The sequence below is a fragment of the Petromyzon marinus genome, chromosome 43, assembly GCF_048934315.1.
Source record: "Petromyzon marinus isolate PM22_M1 ecotype Great Lakes invasive population chromosome 43, UKy_Petmar_22M1.pri1.0, whole genome shotgun sequence".
Classification (NCBI taxonomy): domain Eukaryota; kingdom Metazoa; phylum Chordata; class Hyperoartia; order Petromyzontiformes; family Petromyzontidae; genus Petromyzon; species Petromyzon marinus.
Genome location: NC_133709.1, coordinates 6,628,567 through 6,647,166, shown reverse-complemented (window position 1 = coordinate 6,647,166; position 18,600 = coordinate 6,628,567). Strand labels below are relative to the sequence as shown.

Below are 18,600 nucleotides of genomic sequence, written 5' to 3'. Positions count from 1 at the left end.
TAACATAAACAATAATTTAGATTTAAAACTTTAGTGACTGCAGGGATTCATATTCTTGTTTTTTTTTCGGTAAAGTCACGTATTATTTTATTGTTTCCCTTCTACGTGACTTTACCGAAAAAAAACAAGAATATAAAAAAAATGTTAAAAAATATAGATTTTGGATTATTTTTTTTTATGATAGAATATAGCATTGTCATCAGCATGACATAAGCATACCAAGTTTGCAGTCGATACCACATTGGGAAGTGGGTTACAATTGAGTTACAAGATTTGAGGATACAACAACAGACAGAGCGAGTTAACTGAAAGCGTGTAATAAAATAGGTACCATTTTGTAACGTGGTCTCACATAGACAACAACCCCCACCCCCCTCCCTGTACAGCCTGTAACAGACTGCCGTGCCAAGTGCTGCTAGCACCTACAAAGGTTCGGCACGGCACACGACGGGGTGGGGAAGGGTGGGGTGGCCAGTAACCACCACGACCTTTGTCTCCCCCAGTGGGGATGTTTACGACGCACCGTACCAGGTTTCTCATTTTGAGGCTGAGTTGACCTAGGGGAGGCCCACACACAGCAACCGGATTATAAGACGCACCGCCCTCCCCCCCTTTTGATTTTAAATAGAGAGTGAAATTGCGCACCTTGTAATTAGATTACGGTAATATCCGTATGTGCGGTACTGTATATGAATCGACGTGCTCTCTAGGTGCACCTAGCCTGGCACCAGCGCCGTGGTGACGTCGCCACCAACTTCGTGGTGAATGGCGGTTATCTCAAAATTTGCCCCCAAAAATTACAAGTTTAATGCTCAGGTCCATCAACCTATCCGACCTTCGGGGACCAACATTTTCCAGCCTCGTTCGTTGAAGCAGAAGCACTAACCTCTGGGCCGGTTTCGGCTTCTCTTGATACTCATCAGCAGGGTTGTGGGCTCTGTTAAATGCCTATTCCAACCAGGAGTTGCCTCAGTGGCAACTTGTGTAAATATCTTCACGAGTTGTACATTCATACCTGTTAACCCATGATCAGTGCCTACCTTATTTACGGACTAATTCAGACCTCATTGGTCACCCCGTGCCCCTTATAAATATCAACCTCCGTCCTACAAAGTCCCATCACAAGGAGAGAAACACAAACAGACAACAAGATAATGCCCGTATTGAGACGGCTGTACGCTGTATGGACCTGAAAACTCAATTTCCCTGTTCAAGAATACGGATAAACCGTATGGGTCGACAGGTATGTAAATTGATGTGCCATGTACCTATGACGATCACGTAATCACGACAATGCATTCACGGTGTTACAATGGGCAGTGCAATATAAAGTGTACTGTACATCTATGCTCCCCGGCCTTCAATCCCCACTGGTCATCATGGTGAATTATGATTAAACAATCTATTGGCGCACACCGTGTTGGGGAGGCCTCTTATCCAGCAGTGGATTTACCAAACGGACTGAACACGTGTACATTTATTGAACCTACGGCTGCCCCTAGATTTGTGATAAACATTGTTATAACACGAGACTTTGTGTCACTAAAATATGACATTAAAGTCCATCAGCCTATAAGTGGCCTTCCGGACTCAATGTTTCCCAGGATTTTTTTTCCAGCACATCTTTACGAGTGGGAATTTATTCTGCGCTCCACCTTTCCCAGTAGAAGAAAATCCATCTTCTGGGTTCCTTCGGTAAAGTCACCACGTAGAATGGAGATAAAATAATAATAATAACAATAAAATTCTCACGACGTTTCGTGAGAATCTTATTGTTATTTTTTTAATTCTCACGACGTTTCGTGAGAATTTTATTCTGTTATTTTTATAATTTTATCTCAATTCTACGTGGTGACTTTACCGAAAGAACCCAGAAGATGAATCCCTGCAGTCACGAAAGCTTTAAATCGAAAAGCCATGTTTGGCGAAGCTGGCGCCTGCACATGCTCATCGTCCATTGGAGGAAATGTGTGACCATACTTCAGCATGCCGGTCGGTGCGGGTTGATGAAGATGCCCCTACCCAGAAGGGGTGGGAGGTAGGGAGGGGTGTTGCAAGCGAAGGTCAAACTATTATGACCCAGAGGCTGTAATGGTAGCTGGTCACCAAGCTTTATTAACTGCACACAAAACCAGCATGTGTTGAGGTATGCAACGGATGTGACTGTTGCTGCAAAATCTTATTCAGATTCAGCCAAGAGAGCTGATGTCCCTTCGATTTTCGGAATACTGTAATCTCAAAGATCCCAATAAGAGATCTGGCCACCCGCAGATACGAATTGTCGGACGATCCTACAGATCGTTTCGGAATACAGTATTGGTAAAAAACAAAAACAAAGGTCAGTGGGCTCGTTTGCTGTGACCTTGCGTTCGCCGTTTTCCCGCGAAAAACGTCGCCCGCACATGCGTCGAGCAATAATTTTGTTGCAATGTAACACGCAGGTGCGGACTTAAGAGGGAAGGCGACCAGAACGGGGGAGCTGTGATGGCAAACGAGAAAAAATCGGGAACAACATTTTGTATGCGCATTTCTCTTCACCCAGTTTCACGAACGATTCATCGAGCATGCGTATATACTATGACAGGTAAGGGGCCGTCCATAAATGACGTCACGCGATTTTGGGCGATTTTTGACACCTCCCCCCCCTTGTCACACGGCGTCACAAAAAGTCAGACCCCCCCCTCAAATATGACGTCACAAAGCTCTGCCCACCCCCCCCCCCAAAACCATATTTCAATTTGGAAAATAAAACATGCTTCAAATAGCTTTAAACTATTGTCATTGTAGTGCGTATTTAATGTGCTGCTGCACTCTGATGTTGTAGGAGAAAACATTTATTAAAAAGTCTATTTAATTAAGTAGAACGTCAGTTTAACACGTAGGCTTTCGCGACCAATATTATTCATAATAAAGGTTTTTGGGTTAGATCGCGTTATTTATAAATGTGTCGTAACCCTCCACCACCCGAATTCTGGCGAATTGCCCGATGATGCTGGATATATTTACCAGTGAAACATCGTACTCAAACTGTAAATGTTGTGGATTCACTCTTCAACACACCGGTGGGCTAAAGTAGTGAACTATTTTGTCTTTTGTCAACGTGACACTTTATTTTGCTGATTGGCCGTGTCGGGTGGTGGAGGGTTACGACACATTTATAAATAACCCGATCTAACCCAAAAACCTTTATTGTGAATAAGTAGAACGTGTTGTCTACATTTATTTAAAGTTGTGCATTTTGATGTGACGTCACATTTCTCAAACCACCCCCCTCGTCACACATCGTCACAAATGTCTGACACCCCCCCCCCCCCAGGTGCGTGACGTCATTTATGGACGGCCCCTTAAACACGCAGGAGTCACGAACAATAATTGACAAGAGGTGAGCAGGTTGAGAGGCTGGGTTCCAATCCCGGTTGGCTGGTCATCCTTGGTCATAATCTGTTTAGATCAATGGGCCTTAAGCGCTGATATAATCAAGTACTCAGTCTTGAGCTTCAGTTGCCCAGGGCTCTCAAGTGTAGTGAGTTAATAGTCTCAGAACGGTCACGAGTTATTGCACAAAGAAAGAACCCATCATGTAAACACTTGTTCTGTACCTCCTAATTCGGATAAACTCCAGCTCTGAGAATTGAAAACATTCGTATAACGGTCACGCGACAAAATATTAGTGTACGGTGAAAGCGTGAACCCAAAGGTGTTCAGCCACTTCCAAGATGTTCGGCGAAAAATCTCTTGCGCAGCTGTTCGCTGACAACGCGGGAGGTAGAACTTATTTCGCACCGTATGTAGCCAACCGTGCTAATCGGAGGTGCAGGAGGAAGGACAACTAAACACAAAAAGCAGTTCTCAAGAAATGGGTTTTCAATACAAATTAATTAAAAGTCCATAGCTCCAGTGGCTTCCTAATATCGGAAGAGCGTTCCAGACGACCGCAGATGTGCATCTGAAAGTGCGCAATGCGGTGACCATCTTTGTGTGTGATGGTTAGCCCAAAGCCGCCAATGCGAGGATGACTGGAGTTTACATGATGGTTTATGCTGGGGGTGGCGGGTGGGATTAATGTATGCCCACTGCTACAATATGTATCTCACCACGAATGCTACATTGTTTTCACAATTTTCAAAAAGCTGACCTGCAACTCTGTCGTATAAAAACAAATAAAACGTGGAACACAAAACAAACATCTAACGAGGGTATATAATTAATGCAGCACTTTCCCTGCGAATACTTTCAAGGCCTCCAAATAACAAAACCCTGAAATACAGCTATGTTAAATTACCCCCATTCATCGACATCTTGGGTACAATCCACGTTTTCCTGTACCCTGTGCCACATTGACTGGCTGGCTCCATTAAAATAACAATCTGTGAACCATACATTGAACAATCCGGTTTGGAGTTTCGCCGGGTTAAATTACCCCCGGCGAATCTTGACTCCAAATTAACAGACAGAACGTCGTCCGATTTAGAATGTTGCCTGAAATCACCAGTGACAGTGCTCAGATCAACGCACGAATACGGGAAGTCTAACCCCGAGCTGGCCGTGCTGACCATCGATTTTGAACCTTCTGTGCACGGCAAGTTGTGCATTTGATGCGGCATGTAAAACGGTACATCGGCACCCTGGCCGTTATCCGGCCAGACATCTGCCATGAGACTTTCTGCTGGACTACAATCTGAGCGGTCAGACGTGGAGCGGCGCACGGGTGTGAAGGTAGCCCTCTGCAGTGTGGCATCGACTTGCGCGTCGTATCTGGAAAGGGGGCTGCTGCTTGAACCATCGCGTGCCGGCTGCACCGACATGCGACACTCGCTGCCGCTCTGGAGACCCGAATTGCCCAACGGACGTGGCTGCATGCAATTGTCGTCGTTGGATGCATCGTCTTCGACGATGCAGTGAGAGCTGCTGCCCTCCCAGGCACGGCTCTTCGATAGCCACAGTTTATTGCACTCGTGCTGTGTTTTTGACTCTTCCTCCAGCCTCTGAAATGTCGACATAAAAAAAACACAATGACAAACATCCCCCCACCCCCCCCCCCGTACACCCTTTATAAGCTGTTGGGGCAAGTGCTGTTAGCAAGCACCTATTAAGGCCAGCACCACCACACCTGTCACCTTTGCTTCCCCTCAGGTTTACATGCTGTGGCAGGTATTTAAGGCTGCTATTACCTAGCTGAGGTCCGAGACCAGTTATAATATCACTTTACACCGGTATTAGCCGTGGCTGGGAATCAAACTCAGGTCGACGGCTTTCATAGCGCAGTGCACTGCCGCTAAACCACTGCACCGACTGCTCCATCCCGTAACCAGGGCACGCGGGGCAAATCCACGCAACGCAAAATTGGAAGGTTGATTGTGGGTACACTTCATCACAACCACAACGCAGAACCTACGTGTTCTGGGCTGGGGGGCACCTTTATATGGGAGAGGGGAAGGGGGGGAGAGCAACACTCCTACACCACCCTGGCCGCTCACCTGCAAGATGGCGGGTGGAGGAGGATCTGTAGGAGATACGAGGGTCTTGAGCTTCTGCCGATAGAACCAGCCCATGGCTGCCAAGGGGCCGACGATCAGAACGCTCAGCAGGGCGATGGTGACAACCACAGGCAGGTTCAGAGAGTCTGTGGGAAGAAAGAAAAAAAAAACGCGAGGAATACGGACTCGTATTAATGATAATGCAAATAGCCAAGTTCCACGTGACCAAACAATCAACACATTCGTCCGCGCAGCAGCAGCGCCAAAATAAATGTGCATACGTTAATAAATAAATACAATTCTCAACGCAATTGGAAGGCATTACCCGGTGGCGTGCCGTGGGCGATGTAGCATGCCACGGCGCTCTGGTCTCCATAGAGGTAGAAGTCCGGAATGTAGAATTGAGAACGCAGGCAGTAGTTGCCCGCGTGTGGCACGGTGAATTTGTGGTGGTTCTGTGTGACCAGAAAACGTTCTTGCACGTGGCCCTGTGCGAAAGCCACGGCTGGCAACATCAGTACGGTAACAACAACAAAAATCAAGTGCACTCGGCACAATACCGATCATCACATTCATAACAATAGGGCTAGGTTAAGGATAAAGGAGCAGCCCTGCAAGTGCTTGCTCACCCCAAGACCCATGCACTTGCATATAGACCCATAGACTTAATAGAGAACATCAATGATCTATATTCTTGGTTCTTTCGGTAAAGTCACCACGTAGAAGGGAAACAATAAAATAATAAAAATATGAAACAATAAAATTCTCACGACGTTTCGACTGCAACACAAGCAATCATCATCAGGTGTGAAAACCAGAGCAAGAAAAATTTGACCAAAAAAACGCCACTTTTTTCACATTTTTCTTGCTGTGGTTTTCACACCCGATGATGATTGCTTGTGTTGCAGTCGAAACGTCGTGAGAATTTTAATGTTTTATATTTTTTATTACTTTATTGTTTCCCTTCTACGTGACTTTACCGAAAGAACCAAGAATATGAATCCCTGCAGTCACGAAAGCTTTAAATCAAAATCAATTATCTAGTCACATCCACTGTCTTCATATCTTGCTCCACTGTATCCTCCCATCTCGGTCTCCATCCACTCCTTTCTGCCCTGTGCCGGTGGCATCCCCATAGCCCTTCTCATTGCATCTTATCTTTGTCTCTACTCAACACATGGCCAGAGCGTGGACGTCTCACCTCCTTGGCCCTCTCGAGAACGTTAGTAACCGCCTGCTATGGCTCAAACCTCTTCATTCGTTTTCCTTTCCCTCAGAGATATTCCCGACATCCATCCGTGCATTCTCCTCTCTGTCCTTTAAAACTCCTTGTCTCGCTCACTTCGTGCCCGCATCTCTGCATCATATAACAGTAGTTGGTAGTAATCACTGTTCTATGCACTGTGTTGTCCCTTTCAGTTTGACTGAGGGGACGGATGAATACAAGTTCACGGCAAAAAAACAAAACTCACGTTTGCTTCTTCGGTGTAATTCAGAAACCACTGCCGGTCGCTGTAAACGTTCTCGAGGAAATCGCTCCCATTTCTCACTTTCAGATTTTCCACTTTAACGTAAAACTTCAGTCCGGAAACGATGACAGAGGTGGACGGCGCCGTCAGCCTTGCTGGGAACAAGAAACGCAAAAAAATATATCTCGCATTTAATCGTGCCAATTTTTTTTATATATGTGTTGCATTTCGAGAAAGAATAATAAATTTACGGTTACAATTAATCAATGATGTGAGGTGCCTGAGTTGGAGGGTTCAGAGGTCAGAGACGCAGAGCTAGCACCACCAAAACCCCCGGGTTCCAAACTGGGGTTCAACCTTCTGTGATTATAAACAGGTTCTCAAGTGCATTGAGTTGGTGGTTTCAGCCTGGACACAAATCACTCCACACAAAAAAAACGGTCATATATTGGGTTTTGCGCTTCAGGTGGCTGAATTCTGTCTCTGAGAACGGAGAATATCGGGTGGCCCTGTATTGAACGCCGGCAGCATCCACCCACACAAATAATGCTAAAATAATATAATTGTTTCAATTTAAAGCTTTCGTGACTGCAAGGATTCATCTTCTTTGGTTCTTTCGGTAAAGTCACCACGTAGAATGAGACTAAAATAATAAAATAAAACAATAAAATTCTCACGACGTTTCGGCGACAACACAAGCGGCCTTCTTCAGGTAAAGGAACAAAAAAAAACTGTCGGGACGACAGTTAGAGCTTTGTCGTCCCGACAGTTTTTTTGTCCCTTCACCTGAAGAAGGCCGCTTGTGTTGTGGCCGTAACGTCGTGAGAATTTTATTGTTTTATTTTATTATTTTAGTCTCATTCTACGTGGTGACTTTACCGAAAGAACCAAAGAAGAAAAATATAATTGTTATTATGATTTTTTTTTTTCCCCAGGGAAATCCTCACCGAGTCTCATGACACTTTTTCAGGAGAGGTCCTGCAAAGTTTTCCCAGTCGAGGTGTAATTCCAATTGAGTAATTTGCAGGTACAGTTTTTTCACCGTTCAGATGTTTGGCAAACACCAGTTACATTGCGTGCTTTCTATTGGCTATGGGAGGAAACCGGAGAACCCGGATACAACTCTGGCAGGACAGGGGGATAACTTACAGACTCCTCACAGAACAGCACCTGAGATCAGAATCAGAATCGGTATCCAGGGGCTTCTTGCTGTGTTTTTGAGATGTTATCTACCTCGCCCGGTACGCAGGAGGTCGTGGGTTCAATCCCGACCCTGACTATGATTGTTGTATACTTGGAGTTTGCGTGTTCTCTCTCCCCTTGATGGTTGCGTGTATTTTTCTCCGTGCTCCTCCAGTTTTGCCCTCAACGTTTAGAAACATGCGTTTAGATTATTTGGCTGCTACCACAAATGCCCACGTGCGATGATGATGATGATAATATCAGCCACTTCGATGAGCTCTAATGCGTGGCCAAGTCACCTCTGAAGGAGATCTCATCGCTCAGTCGGCTTTACCGGGCAAAATAAAATACTCTTTGGTTCTTTCGGTAAAGTCACGTAGGTAAAAAAAAAAATAAATAAAAAAAAATTGAAAACAACTCAATAAAATCACGACGTTTCGGAGGCAACACAAGCTTCCTTCATCAGGTGTAACTAGCACAGCAAAATTACTGTAGGGAGAGCCGTGCCAGTTACACCTGATGAAGGAAGCTTGTGTTGCCTCCGAATCGTCGTGATTTAATTGAGTTGTTTTCAATTTTGTTTTATTTTGTTTTATTCTTTTACCTACGTGACTTTACCGAAAGAACCAAAGAGTATGGATCCGTGCGGTCACGAAAACTTCAAATCTATAATTAAAATTAAAAAAAAGTTTAATTCAGTGTCCACTCATTTTCAGAGGGGTCGGGGGGGGGGGCTACTTTCGCCGATAAGATGTCAGCGTGAGGGCCACGAGACCACCTGCAAGGGGTGTCACGTGGTGTGTGCGCTGTCGGGGGCCCGCACGTCAGGGGCTGCACTAAAGGCCACAAGGGGCCGCCAGTAGCCCGCGGGCCTTGCAAAAGAAGAACGTTAAAAAAAAAACACGCCACTTTTTTTCCAATTTTCTTGCTGTGGTTTTCACACCTGATGATGATTGCTTGTGTTGCAGTCAAAACGTCGTGAGAATTGTATTGTTTTATATTTTTATTATTTTATTGTTTCCCTTCTACGTGACTTCACCGAAAGAACCAAGAATAAGAGGAACATTATATTCTTGGTTCTTTCGGTAAAGTCACGTAGAAGGGAAACAACAAAATAATAAAAACATAAAACAATTAGAATTCTCACGACGTTTCGACTGCAACACAAGCAATCATCATCAGGTGTGAAAACCCTTCTTCGTGACTTTACCGAAAAAAAACAAGAATACGAATCCCCGCAGTCACGAAAGCTTTCAATCAAAGAAGAACATCGTTGATTTAAAGCTTTCGTGACTGCAGGGATTTCTATCCAATGGTTCTTTCGCTAAAGTCGCCGCGTAGAAGGGAACCAGTAAAATAATACTGTTTCCCTTCTACGTGGTGACGTCACCGAAACAACCAAGAATGTGAAGAACATCGTGCTAAGGTTCACCACTTGCGTGGCCGCCCTGCCGCCCCCACGTGACGCTTACTGGACAAGAGCGGCTGGAAGCAACAGGCGTGCGCCCACTCGGACGCGGCACCCGGCGCCTCAGCGCGCACGCGGAGGGTGTGGTTGGACGACGGCTGGCAGCTCGCCGTGAAATCGCACTCGCTGCGACGCGCGTCTGGGCAAGAGATGTTCTTCCACTTGTTGTCGTCCTTAATCCAGTAGCTGTCGGGCGAGACAGAGTCACGAGCGTGAGTGCGCGGCGGGCCGCGGCGATTGGGGTTGGCCAAGTGAGCCCACGCGCAGCGCTCGCCGTAGCAAAAAAAGCATGGATCGGCCAATGAAATGCAGCAGCACCCTCCTGAAAAGAAGTCGCTTGACGCGACGTATTATTTTTTAATTATTATTATTATTCAGCCCAGCCACTCGGTCGCCTCCTTATCACTCTTCTATCACCACTACAATGGTTACTGCTTCTGTCCACTTCACTCAGTGATTCCTCGACCCGTGTCAAGGGCTCGGTCTACCAGACACCGACTGTTTCGTCTCATCCACACTGTTTTCAACAACCACCACCAACACAGCAGCTTCCCATAACATAACAAAAACCGCCGTTGACCACTAAGTCGCGGTGACATCACCACGGCGCTTGTGCCATGGTCGGGGCACTTTGAGGCCACGTGGAGTGTCGAAGGACCCCGCTGGCAGGAGGTCACGAAACAGACCCAGGTGCCATGGGTTGACTGAGATGACTGGCAGAGATGCAGCAACTTTGTTGGCACAGTGGGGAGCACACTCACCCACTCGCTCACCGCACTGCGAGTCACAACCATTTCTCCCATTCTTTCCTCACACTGCTCCACTTTGGAATTGCCTGTTCCCATCGTCTCTCCATCCTCAAGTTCTTAGAAGCTCGCTCGATTCAAGAAAAGCATTTGCGACAGTCTTGACGATTACAACTCGAATGGTGCTGTAAGTTGCTGGCCGCTTGCCATTTATTGGCCTTTTCGGACGTGTGCTCAGAAAACCGCGAGAGAGAAAAACAAAAGCAGGCTTTGAAGGTTGGTCAACATGTTGTTAATTACCTTTTATACTGCAGTCTGTAGGTCACATCGCGGGTCGCGCTGGGGTCAGGTGACCACTCGGCAAAGCAGTTGAGATCCACAGAGGTCACGCGAAAGTTGCGTGGCGCCGGCAGACCTGGCCAACAGTCAGAAAAAGAAACAGACATTCCATATCGTGGGACCTTCTTTGCCTTTACCAAAATACGAGAATAGGTTTTTCCCAGTTTTTTCTGGCAACAAAACAGCTGTGTTAAGATGTCAAAACACCAAACTGAAACCTTTCACAAGGAATCATGTCACTGCATTAACCACAACGCTTGTGGTCAGAATACAAACAAAAAACACGCTCTGATAATATATGGCATTGTCCTTGAAACTGATTGGTGCACACCAGAGACAACTTTCTTTTGAGCCTCGTCTCAAAACGGTGTTAGACCAGAGGACATTCCTTATATTAATGACCATCACCCACCGTAGTCTGTGCTCCTTTCAAAGAGGAGGAACGGCAAAACTACACTCTCTCTCTCTCGGCTGAAGCTCTCTCGTCGTGGCTGGCAGACCTCGACATTGGCACTCGGCTCCTGAACACATTGCTGCCATCAAAACATACGCAGGAATAACGATAAATTGAAAACGAATTTTGCTTTAGAACTGCTTTTTTATGTTTAGCTTGTTGTCTAGATACTTTTGTTTTGTCACACACGTGGTGCTGATATGCCGGACTGGTTTGTACATAATAAATTGTATGTAGTGTATAATGCACCGGATGTAATATTTAACGCCGAAATCAAGCGTAACTACTTTTTTTTGTCACGCACGTGGTGCCAATCGCTAGGACCACAGGAACAATATGGAAGCAGCTGGATAATCGCGTGCCGGATAATCGATTATCAACTGTGTGTGTATATATATAATATCGGCGACGTTTTGGGGAATGACCATGGCTCGGTCGAAGGGGAAATTAGCAATGATGTGCTATTAAGAATTATTGCCTGCAACGTCGCCTATTTGTGTAAAAAGAAAAGAAAACGTGGGGAGCATTAATGACAAATATGTTGAAATCAGACGAGATCGGGCACATTGCAGGCGACCTTGGCCAGAGGCATTTCGTATGAAGTACAGAAGGAAGGTACAGTATTAGCTTTGTAATAGTTCTGGCGAGTCGCCATGTTAACTGCACGAGGCCCCGTACACCATAGTGGTTCGCCCATCCAAGCATTTATCCCAGCTCAACTCTTGCTTAGCTTCTGACGAATCTGAGCAAACGAAAAAAAATCAAGCAAGCTCAACACATCCCTCAATAACACCACACACAGTATGGTGGCCTGAAAATGAATATATTTCAAAAAAATACGTGTATGTACGTTGCACTTATTTCGTATGGGGCCGTCCATAAATGACGTCACGATAATTTTTTGGACGATTTTTGACCCCCCCCCCATCGTCACACGGCGTCACGAAAAAAGTCAGATTCCCCCTCAAATATGACGTCACAAAGCTCTGCCCACCCCCCCCCCCAAAAAAAATATAAAACATGCTTCAAATCGCTTCATACTATTGTCATTGTAGCGCGTATTTAATGTGGCGCTGCACTCTGATGTTGTAGGAGAAAACATTTATTAAAAAGTATATTTAATTAAGTAGAACGTGTTGTCTATATTTATTTAAAGTTGCGCATTTTGATGTGACGTCACATTTCTCAAACCCCAACCCCCCCACCTCGTCACACATCGTCACAAATGCCTGACCCCCCCCCCCAAGCGCGTGACGTCATTTATGGACGACCCCTATCGTACTTTGCCAGCTGTGCTAATCGGAGGTACCGGGGTGAAGGAAAAACCAGCTAAACACAAACAGCGGTTCTAAAGAAACGCGTTTTCAATTGAGATGATTTCATGCGCACGGCGCCAATTGGGTTGTCTAGTATGGGAGGGAAGAGCGTTCCAGGCGGCCGCAGAAACGCATCCGGTCACCGCCGTCATTGTTCGATCGATTATCCAAAAGGCGCCGCCACTGCTGCTGCTGCGAGGACGATGGGTGACGTTTCGGGCAATGGCCCTTCTTCACAGCACGCGAAGAGACGCGACGAAGAATGGGCCGCAGTTTGGCCGCGGCGGACGGCGATTGAGGGCCGGAACTGATGTGGGGTGGGGACGGAATCGATGGTTGCACGGCCCGGGGCAGTTGGCACTGGCACGTGGCTTGCGACTGCTGCGAACGTCATCACGACAGCCATGCGACTCGTCCAGTCGGTGCACATTGCTCCACCATGATCAAGGTTGCTATTTATTAAAGCAAAAAATATATATCAAATTTATCATGCGTGTTTGTGATACACAAAATAGCTTAGTATATTTTGATTGGAAGCTTTCGTGACCGCAGTAATTCATATTCTTAGCTCTTTCGGTAAAGTCACGTTGAAGGGAAACAATAAAATATTGTTATATATAATAAAATATTGTTATATATTTTATTATTTTATTGTTTCCCTTCAATGTGACTTTACCGAAAGAGCTAAGAATATAGCTTAGTATATGTACAACTAAGAGTATACAGGTTGCTTCGACATTTTTTTAACCACTTATATGGGACTTTCTTTTTTAATGGGAAAAAAAGCAACGGATACTACACTGTAACGTGATGACAAATGTAATGTGAATAGCTTCAACAAGTCAAAGAGTCTCCCACGTGTTCGCCGTCGTTGTCAACACGTGGGCCTGGAATCGTCTCCACGTGATCTCCGGAGCCCGGAGGCAGCAGCGCATGTCACGTGGTTATTGCTGCAAATTCTCCGAAGTGTTCACATTTTTTTTTAAGCACCCTGTATATCAACCTAACCTCATTCGTCAATAACACTGTGTGCCATTAAATGGAGAAATGGATATAACGACGGACAGTGTCGATGATCTCAACTTGCGATGCGCCGCTGAGAACTGCTCCCTCGCTCTCTGAGAGAATGCCCAATTGCCCGGGGGATGCTCTCTGAGAGAGCTAGGGAACGGCTCAGAGGCGTGTGGGGAACGGACCACAGACAACGACGAGCAGAAAGGCAGCAGCAGCAGCAGCCACGCGGTCAGCCGGCGCTGCCAACAACTGCCCAAGGTCTGCGGTTCTCTCTATATATATTGCGGTGTTATTGACCTGTTGGTAGAACGAAGGGTGTGGTGCAATACCCCGCCCCCCGTATAGACGGATACAGATGGAGAGTCCACTTGCCGTACCGCCTTCTGCTGGCGAGCAAGCGTATGTGGCAATCTTCTCGAGTTTGACATCGACGTGGGAGCATAGAAGTACGGCACAACGAAGAAGAAGAAGAAGCGCGCTACGCTGCCAGCAAATTCCGCACCAGGATGTCGATGCCAACCTGTTTGTGCGTGGTGATCACCCATCAAAGCAATACCCACGTGTGTCTAGAACGCCTTGCCTCACTTTTGTCGAGTGCGGCTTTGGCCAAAGGGACATCGTCATTGATGTGCTATGAAGGTCCATTATTGCCCGAAGCGTCGCCGATTGTATCTTTAGTCCTTTGAAGGCCACACAGTGTGACTGACGAATTAGCAGTGGACACAGTCGCCCTGATATACTCGTATGCACAGGTTGACTGTACTCGTGAAATAATGATGGAATCTCACTCATTAGTCAATTACACTTCTCCACTTTTAGGGTATTCCACAACTCAATTCCCCCCCCCCCACTCGACACAAAAATAAGTCTCTTGTGTTGCAGTCGAAACATCGTGAGAATCTTATTGTTTTACATATATTTTATTGCTTCCCTTCAACGTGACTTTACCGAAAGAACCAAGCAATATGAATCACTGCAGTCACGAGAGCTTTAAACCAAAATTTAAGTCTCTTAGAGTTTTACCCATTCACCCCTCCGCACGCCCCTAATGTTTTCTCAACAGATGTTTTTTTTGGCCTACTCTTCCGCGAAGGCCATGCATCTTGGAAGAGGCGGGATGTGTCACGCACGCGTTAACCCCAGCCTCCGAGCGGCCTTGCCGAGCGACTTTTGTGCCAACCGTGCTGTTTGTTGTGCCCAGGTGTGCAAACCGACGAGAATCCTGTAAAGGTGCCGTGTTCATTGCGACGAAGATTCCCCCGACTTAACAATCTCGCGTTGTCCGGACGGGCTATCCTGGAGCAATTCTAGATTTAAAGCTTTTCGTGACTGCTAGGATCCATTCTCTTTGGTTCCATTGGGTAAAGTCACGTAGGTGAAAAAATACAATAACAAAAAATCACGACGTTTCGGCCACAACACAAGCGGCCTTCATCGGGTGAAGGGACTGGACTGTCTGGAGGACAGCGCTGGAGTGGGAGAAGCCACGCACAGCTTAAAGGTCGCGATCTGAGCGTGGCTTCTCCCACTCCAGCGCTGTCCTCCAGACAGTCCAGTCCCTTCACCCGATGAAGGCCGCTTGTGCTGTGGCCGAAACGTCGTGAGAATTTTGTTATTTTATTTTCACCTACGTGACTTTACCCAATAGAAACCAAAGAGTGTCCTGGAGCACACAAAACTTCCAACGACACCCGCGCCGGTTTCGCTTTCCGACGAAACGCGAAACGCGCAGTAGTCTGAAGGTCGGGTCGCGTTGGCAAAACACAAAACAAAACCCCAGCGTCTTACCTTGAACGTCCAAACAGGACGCGCTGCCCAACAGCACCAGCAGCACAATCGTGGTGGTGGTGGTGGTGCTGTTGTTGCTGCTGCTGGTGGTCTTCATTTGGGAGGCATACGAAAGCGGTCACCCACCCACCGTGTTCGCTCTCATCACCTGCGCCGCGGTGAGACCTCGCGTGCGTCGTGACGTCAGGCGGCGTGCATTGAATGCCGTTCGTGGGATGGGTTTTTAAAAAAAAAAATGTTTTAAGAGTAATAAACGGCACGCATCGTGGTGATGGGTTTTACCCCGGGCGGGGTCAAGGGGGTTGGCAACGAAAATAAACAATCGGAGTCATCTATAATGTTGGAGGGGGGGGGGGGGGTTGTGGGGGGCTGGGAGAGGGGGGGGGGTAGATCGTGAAAATATAAAATGTGTCGTTAAATCCGCCACCACCCGACACAGCCAATTAGTTAAGGTTCGTCACGTTAACAGAACGTGCGAATTCGTTACGAGCACAGCCACACACACCGCTGTGTTGGAGCGCAAATCCGCAACATTTACAATCTGTTAAACCGAATAAGGGTCATGTGTTTTTTTTGTTCGAATTCCATGACAAAACAATAAAACTACCATACATATTTAAAAATCCCGCAATGGGTTCGTCATCTGGTCGAGCACCAATTGGGTCGAGGCTCAAAAGAAAGCCGTCCTCTTGGTGTGGACCAATCAGTTTCAAGGACAATGCATCATATATTATCATAGTATGTTTTTTTGTTTGCATTTTGACTGCAGGTATTGTGGTTAATGCAGAAAAAATGGGAAAAACCCCTATTATTATGCTTCAAATCGCTTTAAACTATTGTCATTGTAGTGCATATTTAATGTGGCGCTGCACTCTGATGTTGTAAAATAAAAACATTTACAAAAAAGTCTATTTAATTAAGTAGAACGTGTTGTCTATATTTATTTAAAGTTGAGCATTTTGATGTGACGTCACGTTTCTCAAACCCCCCCCTTTCTCGTCACACATCGTCACCCCCCCCCCTAGGTGCGTGACGTCATTTGTGGACGGCCCCTTATTTAAGAGGGAGGGGTTGCCCCATGTGGAGTGACGTCACCCGCTAATGGTTATTGGGGAGGGGTGCGGCATGTGGAGTGACGTCACCCGCTTATGATTATTAATGAGGGGAGGGGTGCGGCATGTGGAGTGACGTCACCCGCTCATGATTATTAATGAGGGGAGGGGTGCGGCATGTGGAGTGACGTCACCCGCTCATGATTATTAATGAGGGGAGGGGTGCGGCATGTGGAGTGACGTCGCCCGCTTATGATTATTAATGAGGGGAGGGGTGCGGCATGTGGAGTGACGTCGCCCGCTCATGATTATTAATGAGGGGAGGGGTGCGGCATGTGGAGTGACGTCACCCGCTCATGATTATTAATGAGGGGAGGGGTGCGGCATGTGGAGTGACGTCACCCGCTCATGATTATTAATGAGGGGAGGGGTGCGGCATGTGGAGCGCGCGACCTTCTTGTGCGTCAGTGTAAATTTCCACGCGTGCATGAATATTAATGACGGGGGGGGGGCTTTTGTAGTGACGTCACGTACGGATGTAGCACTGTGCTGTGTATGAATATTGATGAAGGGGGGGTGGGCTCTTTTGCAGTGACGTCACGCACGGATGTAGCACTGTGCTGCGTACATTTATTTTACCGTCACTTTCAGTAAAGAAACGTCGTCACATTTGAAGCGACTTTGCGTAATAAATTATTTAATTCAGCTCGACCTTCCTCTGCGTTAGTGTAAAAATCCACTCACTCATGAATATTAATGAGGGGGTGGTCCTCATGTGGAGTGACGTCACGCGCGGGACGGACAGACATTTCTGGGTGATCATAGTTCCATATTTCGACTTAAAGCTTTCGTGACTGCAAGGATTCATCTTCTTTGGTTCTTTCGGTAAAGTCACCACCACGTAGAATGAGAATAAAATAATAAATTGATAAAATAAAATAACACAATAAAATTCTCACGACGTTTCGGCCACAACACAAGCGGCCTTCATCAGGTGAAGGGACGAGACTGTCTGGAGGACAGCGCTGTCACTCCAGACAGTCTCGTCCCTTCACCTGATGAAGGCCGCTTGTGTTGTGGCCGAAACGTCGTGAGAATATTATTGTGTTATTTTATTTTATCAATTTATAGTTCCATAGTTCCATTTATTTTGTGTATAGCCCTGTGAGCCATTCGGCTCTTGAATCGGGTGCAACCGCAACAAACAAAAAAACATGAACAAGAAAAACATCTTAAAGTGATTATGTGTGTGTGTGACCGTGCAAACAGAAAATCCATGGAAAACAACATAAAAAAATATTCCTGAAATAGCATTAGTCGGTGATGATGCCAGTCACGTGGCGGTACGATCTCGAATCCATGCGCTCCTCTTTACAAAACATCTTATCGGTGTATTTCCTCCAATTAGCAAGGGTTGGCAACGTACGGTGCGAAAGAAGTTCGCAATACGTACACACAGCATGCGTAAGTACCTGCACGCGTCTCTAGTTAGCGCGTGTTAAAAAGTGTACGTTCATCAATGAGAGTACAACAAAAAAAATTACAATTCACGCTGCAATAATGCACGTGCACGCTTGCAAAATTCAATGTAGTCCGTTTGAGTAAATATATTCGTTTTTTTGTTTTGTTACAATATTTAACTGCACTGTTGAATGGCCTCGCCGTGCCGTGCCTGCCATTGGGGGGTTTTCGACCATACTTCACCGCACTGAAATATAGGCAGTGGGAAGGGCTGCAGGACCAGTGTGGATGAAACTCGCTACTCAATAGCAGCTGTGGCCGGGGAATTCCGTCCGCCGCGGTGGGGAGATGTTAACTACCTCGCCTGGTATACAGGTCAATCCCGGACACTAACGATGCCCCCTATATTTGGATTTTGCGTGTTTCTCCCCGTAGTCGCGTGGACTTTTTTTCCGGGTCCTCCGCTTTTTCCCTCCACATTTAGAATCGTGCGTTTAAGAGTGCTATAAATTTCCACATAAGCCATTTGTAAAAAAAAAAAAGCTATATAGGTTAGTGGGCCTTACCTTGTACAATAAAAACGATTTAATAGTTAATTCCAGTAGCCAGGTTCAGTGCCCTGAATCACCGCACCACTGCTTCACCCCCCCCCCCCCCAGCAATTGAGTATATTGATATCAATATCCACGTCTTTTAGGCTTTTGCACAAGTCCACAGGGCCCTCGGCAATCGTCGAGTTTTCAAAATTGCCAATTCGAAAGCCATCAAGTGATAAAATAGTGTAACTCACACGGGAGCATTGTCGAAAACAGAATAAACACATCGAGGTTCAGC

At 46.4% G+C, this 18,600-nt stretch overlaps 1 protein-coding gene across 1 annotated transcript; it reads right to left on the bottom strand.

Annotated features, from left to right (window-relative positions):
- Positions 1–2,732: 2,732 nt before the first annotated feature.
- On the bottom strand, positions 2,733–15,486 carry LOC116951661 (uncharacterized). The gene is made up of 7 exons (XM_032970454.2): positions 15,254–15,486; positions 10,643–10,757; positions 9,601–9,782; positions 6,950–7,101; positions 5,803–5,965; positions 5,478–5,623; positions 2,733–4,985 (listed from the first exon to the last, which is right to left on the bottom strand). Exons 1-7 carry the CDS (start codon positions 15,348–15,350, stop codon positions 4,269–4,271), a joined length of 1,572 nt encoding a protein of 523 aa, XP_032826345.2. The 5' UTR covers positions 15,351–15,486; the 3' UTR covers positions 2,733–4,268.
- Between the last annotated feature and the right edge of the window lie 3,114 nt (positions 15,487–18,600).